The sequence below is a fragment of the Oncorhynchus masou genome, chromosome 23 (assembly GCF_036934945.1).
Source record: "Oncorhynchus masou masou isolate Uvic2021 chromosome 23, UVic_Omas_1.1, whole genome shotgun sequence".
Classification (NCBI taxonomy): domain Eukaryota; kingdom Metazoa; phylum Chordata; class Actinopteri; order Salmoniformes; family Salmonidae; genus Oncorhynchus; species Oncorhynchus masou.
In genome coordinates, this window is record NC_088234.1 from 44,259,991 (window position 1) to 44,274,434 (window position 14,444).

Consider the following 14,444-nt stretch of genomic DNA (forward strand, 5'->3'; position numbering starts at 1 on the left):
CTCTGGAGCTTTGCAGCTCCTTCAGGGTTATCTTTGGTCTCTTTGTTGCCTCTCTGGTTAATGCCCTCCTTGCCTGATCTGTCAGTTTTGGTGGGCGGCCCTCTCTTGGCCTGTTTGTTGTGGTGCCATATTCTTTCCATTTTTTAATAATGGATTTAATGGTGCTCCGTGGGATGTTGAAAGTTTTGTATACTTTTTTATAACCCAACCCTGATCTGTACTTCTCCACAACTTTGTTCCTGACCTGTTTGGAGAACTGGTCTTCATGGTGCGGCTTGCTTGGTGGTGCCCCTTGCTTACTGGTGTTGCAGACTCTGGGGCCTTTCAGAACAGGTGTATATATACCGAGATCATGTGACAGATCATATGACACTTAGATTGCACACAGGTGGACTTTATTTAACTAATTATATGACTTCTGAAGGTAATTGGTTGCACCAGATCTTATTTAGGGGCTTCATTACATTATTATATGCAAGCACCACTTTTCCATTTTTTTATTTTTGCGAATTTTTGGAAACAAGTTATTTTGAGGATTTCACTTCACCAATTTGGACTATTTTGTGTATGTCCATTACATGAAATCCAAATAAAAATCCATTTAAATTACAGGTTGTAATGTAACAAAATAGGGAAAACGGCATGGGGAGTGAATACTTTTGCAAGTACTGTATTTACCTACAGAGCAGCAAGAGGAACTGTCCCTCCCTACCTTCAGGCTTTGCTCAAACCCTATACCCCAACCCGAGTACTCCGCTCTGCCACCTCTGGTCACTTGGCCCTCCCACCTCTATGGAAGGGCAGCTCCCACTCAGCCCGGTCATATCTCTTCTCTTCCCAATAGTGGAACCAGCTTCCCCTGAAGCTAGGACAGCAAAATCCCTGCCCATCTTCCAAAAACATCTGAAACCCTACCTCATCAAAGAGTATTTTAAATAATCCCACAGCACCCCTCCCCTTCTAACACTTGCACCACCCCACCCACCCACCACTAGCACTGGCTTTGCTGATAGCTACTTTATTGAGGAAATATTTCCTTTCCTTCTGACCGAGATGTGGTTGTCCCTCCTAGCAATCTTAAGATGAATGCACTAACTGTAAGTCGCTCTGGATAAGAGCGTCTGCTAAATAACACACATTTCTATAAAAATATGTCAATGTTAAGTCCTAAACCTAGCTTGAAAGTGCATCCTTGTAGCTGTGTGGGCTCATATAGTCAAAATGTTTGACTTGGAGTAAGTTGAGCAAAGTGGATATTTTTCAAATCCTTCATGATTATTGTATCGTAACGGGCCCACAATGTGGTTGGTTGCTAAAGTCCATTTTTTAAAATATATCTGGCAGTTTTTTCTGCATAACATTTCAAAGTAGTCCCTTTTAAGGTTTAGAAAAAGTGACTGGTAAATGCTAACTACCATTCGTATAAGCTGGTAGCATAGCTAGCATACAGAAATCGGTGGTGGTAGTCTAAATTGTTTTTAACTGTAATGCAGTTTATTGGTGAAGGTGACATAAACATGCATTGGGTTGACATCCATACAGCATTATACTCCGATTTTTACCTCAATATAGTGTGAAATACACATATATACAATAGACTAAATGTAGGTAAAATTTTCTGGAGAGTAATGAAGAGATTCGGGATCTGTCCCCCACGTGTTTCCAAGGCATTTCCATTGTTTGGGTCGAGTTCCATTGACCTCTTTAACACTTCCGTGGTTGAGCCAATGGCAAGTTGAGCAAATGTAAGTGTTTTCTTCCCAGGTGTAGTACAAGGCATAATCACTGGGATGTGAGGTAACAACAGGGCCAGGCCTCTGTTAAAAGTATTAAAAAGTACAAAGTGTGTTAAGCTTGTGTTAAAATATGCTTAAAATTATTAAGACAAAAAAGTGATTGTGTTTGTGAAATAAAGCTAGACGTGGTTTTAAAAAGGTAGTGGCAATATTTAATTCAGTACAGAAATTTGTAGGCGGCTTAACCTACCCTGTCCCGCGGCTTAACTTACCCTGTCCCGCGGCTTAACCTACCCTGTCCCGCGGCTTAACTTACACTGTCCCGCGGCTTGACTAACCCTGTCCCGCAGCTTAACTTACCCTGTCCCGCGGCTTAACTTACCCTGTCCCGCGGCTTAACCTACCCTGTCCCGCGGCTTAATTTACCCTGTCCCGCGGCTTAACCTACCCTGTCCCGCGGCTTAACCTACCCTGTCCCGCGGCTTAATTTACCCTGTCCCGCGGCTTAATCTACCCTGTCCAGCGGCATAACCTACCCTGTCCCGCGGCTTAACCTACCCTGTCCCGCGGCTTAACTCACACTGTCCCGCGGCTTAACTAACCCTGTCCCGCGGCTTAACTTACCCTGTCCCGCGGCTTAACTTACCCTGTCCCGCGGCTTAACTTACCCTGTCCCGCGGCTTAACTTACCCTGTCCCGCGGCTTAACTTACACCTGTCCCGCGGCTTAACTAACCCTACCCTGTACAGCGGCATAACCTCCCGCGGCTTAACTTACCCTGTCCCGCGGCTTAACTTACCCTGTCCCGCGGCTTAACTTCCCGCGGCTTAACCCCCCATGTCCCGCGGCTTAACTTAAAATGAAAATAATGCCCTGTCCCGCGGCTTAACATCTCAGATTACTTTTGAACCTGTCCCGCGGCTTGAGTAGCATAACTTAACATTTTCACAAAAACCAGATAACCTGTCCCTTTGAAGGCTTCTAACTTACCCTGTCCTGAAAGCGCGGCTTAATTGCTCTACCCTGTCCCGCGGCTTAACCTTTTCCTCTCTGTTCCCTGTCCCATCAATGGTTGTGGTCTCTTATGGTCAATCTTCCACCTCAAGGTGTTTTTTCACATATCTCTTCATTGATATGCAGTTCGTGAATCCCATGGAAAAATACTGGCCAGGTGACTTTGCGCACCAATTTCGGCGCAGGACACCGGGCGGACACCTGGTCTCTTATCTCTTCCAATGATCTGCCTACAAATACGTCACAATGTCCACCTTGGGGAAACGGCTTAACTATACCCTGTCCCTGGATGCGGCTTAACGCACAGAGAATACTTGGTAGTTCCTGTCCCGCGGCTTAACTCTTTTTGTGACAAAATATCTTGTTTAAAACCCGAAATAGCGCCCCCATAGATGCTTAACTTACCTGTCCCGCGGCTTAACCTACCCTGTCCCGCGTCCCGCTTAACCTACCCTGTCCCGCGGCTTAACTTACCCTGTCTCGCGGCTTAACTTACCCTGTCCCGCGGCTTAACTTACCCTGTCCCGCGGCTTAACTTACCCTGTCTCGCGGCTTAACCTACCCTGTCCCGCAGCTTAACTTACCCTGTCCCGCGGCTTAACTTGCCCTGTCCCGCGGCTTAACTTACCCTGTCCCGCGGCTTAACCTACCCTGTCCCGCGGCTTAACTTACCCTGTCCCGTGGCTTAACTTACCCCATAGCCAGGGTAATTTGTGCCAATAGACCACTTTTTTTAGACAAGCTATGTTTTCAAAACTGTAATGTATACATTCATTCTGATTATTTACAGGGATACACAACACCCTGAAATATATGTAGAAATATTTGTTAGAAAGAATACTATATTACCCTTTATGAAGTGATGCTGAATGTAAAAATGTCTCAACTTACCCCATTCTCCCCTACATCACCGTTTTTCTTCGCTTGGCCCTTATACTCTTCCGTAGACAAAGGATTTCAAGGATCTGGGAAGATTCTGTATAGAGGAATGGTCTCCTCGCAAGGGGATGGTACAAGAGTAATAGAAACAGGGGCACCAATCATGTTTGACCCCTATCTTTACAACATACTGTAGCTCAGTATTTGTATTGTTTACTCTATACAGCCTTTTTTTGCTCATCTTTATCAATGGTGCCAATAATTACAGACCTCACTGTATATCCTCCACTGTGTCCGAGTCTGCACCCCTTCAGATCTGTCTGTCATTTCTTCTGTTCTTGCAGAGAGCAGAGAGAGGAAATATACAGTATATGGGGGGGATATGATGTGAGTAACAGCAGAGAGTGGCTTGGAGACGGAGAGACAGAGGGAGCAGAACATCCTCTTTGGAGGTTGCATCAGAAGCCCCGAGACAGCTCTCTTGAGTTTCAGCCCAATTAATCCGGAGTTTGTGATCAGAGCCTGCATAACAAGACTCGTCTGTTTGACCTCAGGCAAGCCCCGCTCTGGAGGCTGTGTGCATGTGTGTGGGTGTGTAGTTCTGTGTGTTCATGCCGTTGACATGAACACACGTCGGTTGCGTGATACCCTGTTATGCTTGCTAGACTCTCGAGACACGCAGTGCCTCAACAGAGAGACGTTCCAAAGAGACATGTCACGCCGCACTGACCACTACTGCCCTCTCACACGGCCACAAACGCACACAAACATACACTCACTGAACCAAACACCAAAAAACATACACTTTCTCTCACACACACACATACAGTGTACAAACACACATCGGGAGTAGTCATCCTCATCACACGCATGCCTCATCCTTCCTGGGAGTGCCTTTGGCTGCAATCACCCAACACGCCAGTACAAATAGAGTTGGTACAAACAGGATCTTTAACTTCGCAATATCTCATCATCTCAGAAAGCTGGACTTGGCATCTCTGACACACCAAATATCTAGTATCTGGTTTAGATACTGCCAAAGCTAGGTCCAAAGTCAAAGCTAGATCTCGCTCTCTCTGTAATCTCTCAATGACTTATCTCCCATGCAGACTCACTTTTTGTCTCTTCACCCCCTCCCCTCCCCTTGCTTTCCCCTCCTCAGGGCCAGTTGTTGGTGCGGTGTGGGCGTCTGGGTCTGGGGGAGAAGGTGCTGCGGGACGCGGTGCAGGCCGAGAGCACGTCACACGAGGCATGGAGCGGCCTGGGGGAGGCCCTGCAGTTACAGGGCAGCAGCCAGGCTCCAGACTGCTTCCTGACAGCCCTGGAACTGGAGTCCTCCTGCCCCATCAGGCCCTTCACCATCATACCCCGCGAGCTGTGAGGAGCAGACAGAGGCTACTACTGTATGACATGGTTATAAATACACACATATGCTCAGGCACACACACGTATGATCATTTAAACGTACAAATTTGTGCAATATATCTTCTCTTGCCCTGTCTCATTCTTTTTGCTCTCTTCTCTCTTGCCCATCTCCTCCCTTCTCTGCTCTCCTCATATCTACAGTGAGCTCCAAATGTATTGGTACAGTGACACATTTGTTTTGTTTTGGCTCTGTACTCCTACACTTTGGATATAAAATTGTCCCCCCCCCCATTTTAGGGGACCAAAAGTTCACCTATATGTGTATTAAAGTAGTAAAAAGTTGAGTATTTGGTCCCATATTCCTAACACGCAATGACTACATCAAGCTTGTGACTCTACACATTTGTTGAATGTATTTGCACTTTGTTTTGGTTGTGTTTCGGATTTATGTTGTGCCCAATAGAAATTAATGGTAAATCATGTATTGTGTCATTTTGGAGTCACTTTTACTCTAAATAAGAATAGAATATGTTTCTAAACACATCTACATTAATGTGGATGCTACCATGATTACGGATAGTCCTGAAGGAATCGGGAATAATGATATGATGAGTGAGAAAGTTACCGATGCACAAATATCACCCCCCCAAACAAATGCCAACCTCCCCTGTTATTGCAATGGTTAGCATGTCTTGGGAGTATGATATTTGTGCGTCCAACTTTCTCACTCATCATTATTCACAATTCATCCAGGATTATCCAGAATCATGGTGGCATCCACATATTAATGTAGCAGTGTTTAGAAACATATTCTATTCTTATTTACAATAAAAGTGACTCCAAAATGACACAATACATTATTTACCATTCATTTCCATTGGGCACAAAATAATCTGACTCCCTAACAAAAAGCAAATGCATCCAACAAGTTTGTAGAGACACAAGCTTGATGTAATCATTGTGTGCTGGGAATATGGGTCCAAATACTCAACGTTTGACTACTTTAATACATGCGTAAGTGAATTTGGGGGGACTATGTACAAGAAGTGCTGTAATTTCCAAACGGCTCACCCGATATGGATGAAAATATCTTCAAATGAAAGCTGACAGTCTGAACTTTAACCTCATAGTCATTGTATCAATGCTGGAGTACAGAGCCAAAGAAAACAACAAACGTGTCACTGTCCCAATACATTTGGAAGCACACTATACATCTATGACTATGCATTCGTAAGAACCTCTCAGATTCATTCATAGACAAGTCTATGGTGACACTGTTATACAGACCACATACATCCACTCTCAGGGATCCTTTCTAAAGTATCATTCCATTTTCTTCTCGTTAAACGAGATCCTTCAGCCGGTGTGTGTGTTTCACTGAAGCCACCATTGTGTGGTGTTGAAATCACTGATTTGCTTGTATTGTATCTAACTGTATTAATCATAATATGATTCATTGTGTGTCTTGTTTTAAACTAATTTGTCAATCATTGTCATCATAAACAATGACTTAAAATCACTGTGGGATTGTGTCCTCGTCTGTCTCGTCATTTATGACGAATCTTCATCACTTCATAGTGCCTAACCACATTAATATGGGCAGTGGGACTCGAGTTGCTATCTTATGTAATACTGCCAGAACAGTTTCTGCCTCAACTCACAACCCCCTCCCTCTCTCTCCCTACCCTCTCTATCCTCTCTCTCTCTCGCTCTCTCTGCTCTCCCTCACCATCTCTGTCTCTACCTCTCTCTCCCTCCCTCTTTCTCCATTTCTAACCACCCTCTCAGTTCTCGCTCTCTCTCTGCCTGATGTGATGTGGCTTGGTTGCCTAGCAGCCATCCCATGTTTGAGTAACTGGGGAAGCGGAGAGTTATCTAGTCTGCTGGACAACACACACACATACACCAAGGCAGATTATACCACTAGTGTGCTATTCTATGGGCCTGACTGTGTCTGTTTGATGTCAACTCTCGCTGCTGTAATGAATTGTTCTGATCTCTGTACATTGATTTCTGTTTTGAGAAGAAGAATCCCAGTCTCTTCTCTGCAAGCACAATTTATTAACCCTTTCACGCACCAGGATAGAGTTATGACTGAAGAGTATTTAAATCTGTCTGTTTCACATAGGTCGACTTCGCTCACACATCAAAAGCCACATGCACGTCCCCATTTTAAGTTGGCGATCAACACATTTTCTTCTGATCCCTGCCTCTACTACCTCCACCACTCTCTCCCTCTGTCCTCCCCCACATTAGCCCGTGTGTGACAACTGCGTCTGGCCGGTGGGTTGGAGATTAGTGACTTAATCCAGAGGTTTCCAAACCTCTCCTCAGGGACCCCCAGTTATTTCATCGTTTTGTTGTAGCCCTGAACTAGTTGACCTGATTCACCAGTCAACGACTTGATAATTAGTTGACGAGTTGAATCGGGTGTGTTAGCTCGAATAGATCACATGGAATGGCTGGGGTACCCCAAGGAGACAGCTGGCCTAATCCATGCGGTTGTGGAATGTTCTATATTGTGGCGCGGTCAGGACAGCCATGACCAGGCTGGTAAAAGGAGACATTAATGAATAGGCCTGCCTGCCGCAAAGCCTCTCAGGATGACATCAGATGACGAAGGGCTCTGGACAGTTTCGCTGATCGCCAGGCTGAATAATTAGCCTACGTGCCTTCTAAAACACACACCCAGTACTGTATAGTAGGCTAGGGGAGGCAAAAATTAGAGAGAAGAGTTCTATATTCTCCAATCAATCTAATTTGTTTGTAAAGCCCTTCTTACATCAGCTGATGTCACAAAGGGCTGTACAGAAACCCAGCCTAAAACCCCGAACAGCAAGCAATGCAGATGTAGAACCACGGTGGCTAGGAAAAACTCCCTAGAAAGGCCAAAACCTAGGAAGAAACCTAGAGAGGAACCAGGCTATGAGGGCTGGCCAGTCCTCTTCTGGCTGTGCTGGGTGGAGATTATAACAGAACATGGCCAAGATGTTCAAATGTTCATAGATGACCAGCAGGGTCAAATAATAATAATCACAGTGGTTGTCGCGAGTAGCACGTCTGCAGAGACAACGGAATTGTCTCTTAATAGCTCTGATTGTCCCTAGGTCTTTGTTCTCCCCTATGTATAGGTGGGTCCCAGTGGCTGTGTCTGCTGTGTGGCAGCTTCATGTGATGTCAGGTGGCCTTGGCAGGGTTCTCTGGTTACCCTCAGGGGTGGCTGGGCGGCCAGGTCCCTGGTCGCTCTACTTGTGCACTGTTGGGGCTGAGAGGGGGGGTCAGGTGTCTGGGCCCAATTACACCCCTATTACAGCCTTTCTGTTGTGGGGAAAAGTAGTGTTGCACGTTGTACTGGTACCACGTTGTACTGGTACCACAGTACCAAAATATATGATACCAACATTTTAGAAAACTGTACTACTGTATCATATGAAGTATGCCAAGAGTTTTGTCCCTATAGAAATTTAATTACTAGGAAGTTTAAAGACCGCCAGACCACGGCAATGTTCGAGTAATTTGATTTCTATGATTAGCGCTTTACTGTACTGTATGTGGGGTGGTATTCAGGAGAAAGAGGAAGCAACCTTATGAGACTGCCAACAACCAGGGAGTTATTGCAGGGCAGAGGGAAGTTAAAGGTCCAGTGCAGTCACAAATGTGATTTTCCTGTGTTTTATTTATATAAAAGAAATATACAATACCAGTCAAAAGTTTTAGAACACCTACTCATTCAAGGGTTTTTCTATATTTTTACTATTTTCTACATTGTAGAATAATAGTGAAGATATCAAAACTATGAAATAACACGTATGGAATCATGTTGTAACCAAAAAACTGTTAAACAAATCAAAATATATTTTATATTTGAGATTCTTCAAAGTAGCCACCCAGTGCCTTAATGCCAGCTTTGCACACGCTTGGCATTCTCTCAACCAGCTTCACGAGGTAGTCACCAGGAATGCATTTCAATTAACAGGTGTTTTTTTTTGTCTTCACTATTATTCTACAATGTAGAAAATACTAAGAATAAAGAAAAACCCTTGAATGAGTAGGTGTTCTAAAAATGTTGACCGGTAGTGTATATACAGTTGAAGTTGGACGTTTACATACACTTCGGTTGGAGTCATTAAAACTTGTTTTTCAACCACTCCACAAATTTCTTGTTAACAAACTATAGTTTTGGCAAGTTGGTTAGGACATCTACTTTGTGCATGACACAAGTAATTTTTCCAACAATTGTTTACAGACATATTCTTTCACTTATAAATCACTGTATCCCAATTCCAGTGGGTCAGAGGTTTACATAAACTAAGTTGACTGTGCCTTTAAACAGCTTGGAAAATTCCAGAAAATTATGTCATGGCTCTAGAAGCTTCTGATAGGCTAATTGACATCATATGAGTCAATTGGAGGTGTACCTGTGGATGTATTTCAAGGCCTACCTTCAAACTCAGTGCCTCTTTGCTTGACATCATGGGAAAATCAAAAGAAATCAGCAAAGACCATTGTAGACCTCCGCAAGTCTGGTTTGACCCAAGTTATTTTAAAGGCAATGCTTTTAAGGGCAATACATTTTAAAGACAATGCTACCAAATACTAATTGAGTGTATGTTAACTTCTGACCCACTGGGAATGTGATGAAAGAAATAAAAGCTGAAATAAATCATTCTCTCTATTATTATTCTGACATTTCACATTCTCAAAAAATAAAGTGGTGATCCTAACTGACCTAAGACAGGGAATTTTTACTAGGATTACAAGTCAGGAATTGTAAAAAAAAATAAAAAACTATTTGGCGAAGGTGTATGTAAACGTCTGACTTCAACTGTATATTAAAATGTAATTTGTGGAATTTCTTTCCTTCTTATTGTGTCTGAGCCAATGAGTTGTGTTGTGACAAGGTAGGGTTGGTATACAGAATATAGTCCTATTTGGTAAAAGACCAAGTCCATATTATGGCAAGAACAGCTGAAATAGGCAAAGAGAAATGACAGTCCATCATTACATCAATAATCTCAAAGATAAAATATATTTGATTTGTTTAACAATTTTTCGGTTACTATATGCTTCCATATGTGTTTTGTCATAGTTATAATGTCTTCACTATTATTCTACAATGTAGAAAATAGTAAAACTAAAGAAAAACCCTTGAATGAGTAGGTGTGTTCAAACTTTTGACTGCTACTGTATATATACACTACCATTCAAAAGTTTTGGGTCACCTAGAAATGGCCTTGTTTTTGAAACAAAAGCAAAAAAAATGTCCATTAAAATAACATCAAATTGATCAGAAATATAGTGTAGACAACTAAATGTGCTTTTCTTTCAAAAACAAGGACATTTCTAAGTGACCCAAAACTTTTGAACGGTAGTGTATATATATATTTCCACACTATGAGGTTGAACAAAAATATGCCCTTGTAGTGTAAGAGCTATTTGAAATGACTGCCTGACATTTCAGCCTGTTGTGGTGGGATGTAGTTTTGGCCTGCCTGGTGACATCATCATGTCGTAAATTTGTTAATAGACCAATAACAGATATTTTTCGGTTTTCCCCTCCCTACTCCAGACAGTCCGAGCTAAATTATTGATTGAGAAAGTGTTCTTTGCTAAGAAGCATTTTTTTCTTCTCTTTTTGACCATTTTAATTTAAAACAATCACAGTAAGGTACTTAATTGTTACCCAGAAAGGATTTGATATTGAGATAAAAACAGCTGCATTGGACCTTTAATAGAGAGGACGCTAACAATAGGTCATGTGTGGCAATCTGAACCTCAGGGCCTGGAGGGCAATTATGTTTGGTCATTGGTGTGGGTTTTCCCATAAACCTAGATGGTTATATCTCTTTAACAATTAGTAAAGGAACCGGCAACCTAGCAATACATTCTAAAACAATGTTGACACATGAGGCAGCAGCCAATGAAGCGGCATATCCAATTGAAACGTTTTCTCCTTGATAATGTTTTGAGGTTAACCAGTCAATGTAAATGAGTTACAGCAGCAGAGATATCACCAACCCTGCCCCCCCGGGTTCTATTTCACCAAACCGACTCACCTGATCGCCCTCAAACAGCCTTGGCCCGTGTCCATGTGCCCAACATCATGCCAGCGCCATTACGGGATAAACAATGACCCCTTGTTTCACTAACAGCAGCCTATTCAACCTTATTAAACTTTTATATGTCATTTAATAGAGCTGTAATGTCGGCCTATCGCACCTGTCAATTACATGGTAAAGAGATACCTGGTCATCTGCTTTGGTGTCATGCTGCCTTCTGAATTCTTTAGCCAGCCGTCAACACTGTGGTGGCGATGGGAATGGATGTGACCCTGCCGGAGAGGACACAAGTGAACAATACTCCATGACAGCTCTGTCTTCATGTCTTACCATTGGGCTACGTGAGAGGGCTGGAGTTTTGAAGGTGGTCATGTAATACAAGGAAGGGAGGAAGCAGCAGTAGATTGTGTGGGGGCGGCCATCTTGGTTCATTGCGTTGTAAACAAAGGCTGTTTTCGCTCGTTTGGCGTCGTGGGTTCGTCAATCTTTAGAGTGATGTGGACCGTGGAGTGACTGATGATGCTTGTTGTATCTCCAGAAACAGTATGAGCCAATTCAGGACAGACGTACTTACCTCAAACAATGGAAAACACAAATAGCATGGCAATTTCTTTGAACTGCTCGGTTTGATGTCGGGTCACTTCCTGTTCAAAGCTGCCAATTATATGGATTGGAGGATTTTAAAAACATCCATTATCATATCGCCTTCCCAATATTATCCTGAATTCATTTAGCTATTCCAGAAACCAGGTCATGTTTGGGTTGTCTGTTCTGCCAAGTTGTCCTTGATGACACTAGATGGATTCTAATGAAAGTGAGGGACTTAATCCCACAAGAAACCTTGGCTGCAGCCAACCCAACTGCCTCAAAACCTGGAGAGGATTTTACATGGAGTTTAGATGGAGGTGAACAATTGAAAAAGCTTATCTCCTTTCCTTTGCTTTTCGATAACACAAAGTCACGCAATTGCTAGAAAATAAAACGTAGCCTAGTGGCCTAGGTGCATGCTTTACCTTCTCTGAGAGTCATTTATTCAGCTTTTTTTTGGAGAGGTTGATCCTGGTTCAATCATATGTTGTCCTTTTCTCACTAGCCCCGTTTATAACTGGTTCTAGCATGCATCCTTTGTCCTGATCTTGTTCACATTCTGATTGTGCCCACATTTGTTTGACGGGTGTAGACAATAATATATCCCATTTAGCAGACGCTTTTGTCCAAAGCGACTTACAAGTCGGCTGGGGCCACTACTTTTTTTACATATGGGTGGCCCCAGTGGGAATCGAACCCACGACGCTTGGCGTTGCAAGCGCCATGCTCTACCGACTGAGCCACACAGGACAACACATTGTGATCTGATTGTGATCAGATTTCCTGATCACCTCCAGAGGTAGTCAGAGACCCATTGTGTCTGGATATAACGATCTGGACAGTGAAACCATTTAAATCATCATTATATTGCCTTCTAAAATCATTGACAGGTGGCACTATTGGCTTATGGCATACATTTTTCTTAAAATTAAATCTTATTTTGAAAGAATATCTGTCAAATAATGTGCATACGGGGAGGGACCAGGAAATCTGGTCACAATGCAGACACAGCAGATGGATGATGTAAGTGACACATGTTTGAAAATGTGGGCACAATCGGAATGTGGACAAGATCAGGACACATGTTTGAAGCAGATATAAATGGTGCTAGGCATTGTGGTCAGCCTAACCAATGTCTTTCATTGACTCAGGACCTAAAAGAGGTCGGGTTGTGCTAAGTCCTCACTATGGGGCATATGTTACAGATCAGAGTGTTGTTATGATGACCATGAGGGATTGTAAAATAAGATGTACTTTATTGTTCATTAACTTGCAGAGAACTTAAATGTGTCTTTATGATCATACGCCAACCCCCTGAGACAAACACACTCCGAGGGAATGGAAGCAATGGGTCATCCGCAGTGCAGCGCCTCTGGAGCAATTGTAGGGGGTTTAGGGCCTTGTGCAAGGGTGATGGTAACTAGGATGATGCCAGCAACCCTCTGGCTCGCTTCTCTAACCACTAGGCTACCAGTGGCTGGCTATAGTGTACACCTGACCACAGCCTACAGCGATGATGCATCCACCAGAAATGTTTGTAAGGTTTTAAATGATATCAAACTCAACTGTTTATATTTTCCAGTGATGAAGACATGGATGTCTCATGGTATGGCGAGGATTGCAAAATGGGTTAATTTTGAGCACCTTTTATTTCCTGAATGTTTTGGCATTCATGTCCAAAAAGTACCTTTCTGAGCACTTCTTCCATTGGCAAACATGTAACAACAGTGTTGTTTAGATCCAAAGGGATGCTGTCAAAAAGAGATGAATTCAAAATGGATTTACCCACTTACAAGACCGGGCTTATAGCCCGATAATAGGGATGTCTTTCTGTCAGCCTCAAAGTGTTCTCCTTAGTCCCCTGTACAATGACAACGTCAATAAGAGCCCTGCACTTGAAACACTTGAGCCGCTCGTATGTGTCGCAAGCTGAAGACAAGGACGTGAAGTGTTGGAAGGTTTAAACTGATGAGCTAACATAATAACATTATGGATATATTTGGGAATATTGCGAGAATGCAGACATTATGAACTGACATCTATACAGGCCAATGGAACGAGTGAGATACATAGTGATGTCTCAAAAGACGTCAAGAACAAGTACTCCCTGATTTTATTTTTTTTATTTTTTATCTCATAGCAATCTGATGAGAATGTAATGTGGTTTCAGACAATCGGAGCATCCAGGACCGAAACGATCTATTGTAAAAAATAAAAATAAAATGTTTTTTTTTTTAAACAACTACTTGGCCTACATTCCACAGGCCTGATTCCTATCAAGGCTGTGGTCTATGTTAGTGTAACCTGAGTCCAACATTATCCCGTGTTAGTTTTTTTCATTGACAGTAAGGATAGGTAGTGACAAGAATAGCCCTTTGGTGGTGTGACACTGGCTGCTCCGCTAATGTTGAATGTGCGGCATGCCAGCTATGTGCATGTGATGGATGACTGAACTGCATTTCCCCCCTCACTCACGAGTGCATAACACAGCCGACAGTGTGGAGGCACAACAGCCTGCCAGACAGGCTGCCAGCAGAGAGAGAGGGGAGACAAACTGGGGTAGGCAGAAGTACAAAGGGCTGGATTCAATCCGTAGTGCCGAAGATCGGACGTTTTTAGGAAATGTTCGATAGAGCCGAGATATGCATCGTTTAACGTGAATGCAGTCTCCGTGAAAACACTGGCTTGAAATTTCAATCCCGCTATAATGCCGATCTTCTACGGATTGAATCCAACCCTTAGTCAACCAGCGTTGCAATGCAGGTTAATATTGTTTAGTTTCCCTGGTTAGTGTCTCTAAAAA

The 14,444-nt window shown here is 43.1% G+C and overlaps 1 protein-coding gene across 2 annotated transcripts in view; it reads left to right on the forward strand.

Moving 5' to 3' along the window:
- The window catches only part of LOC135510884 (tetratricopeptide repeat protein 7A-like), a 57,195-nt gene extending 51,260 nt beyond the window's left edge, over positions 1–5,935 (forward strand). For both annotated transcript variants that reach the window (XM_064932193.1, XM_064932194.1), the window contains one exon: positions 4,792–5,935. In XM_064932193.1, the coding sequence (XP_064788265.1) occupies positions 4,792–5,010 (219 nt within the window). In that variant the 3' untranslated portion in view covers positions 5,011–5,935. The remainder of the gene's footprint in view (positions 1–4,791) is intronic.
- The last annotated feature ends 8,509 nt before the right edge of the window (positions 5,936–14,444 follow it).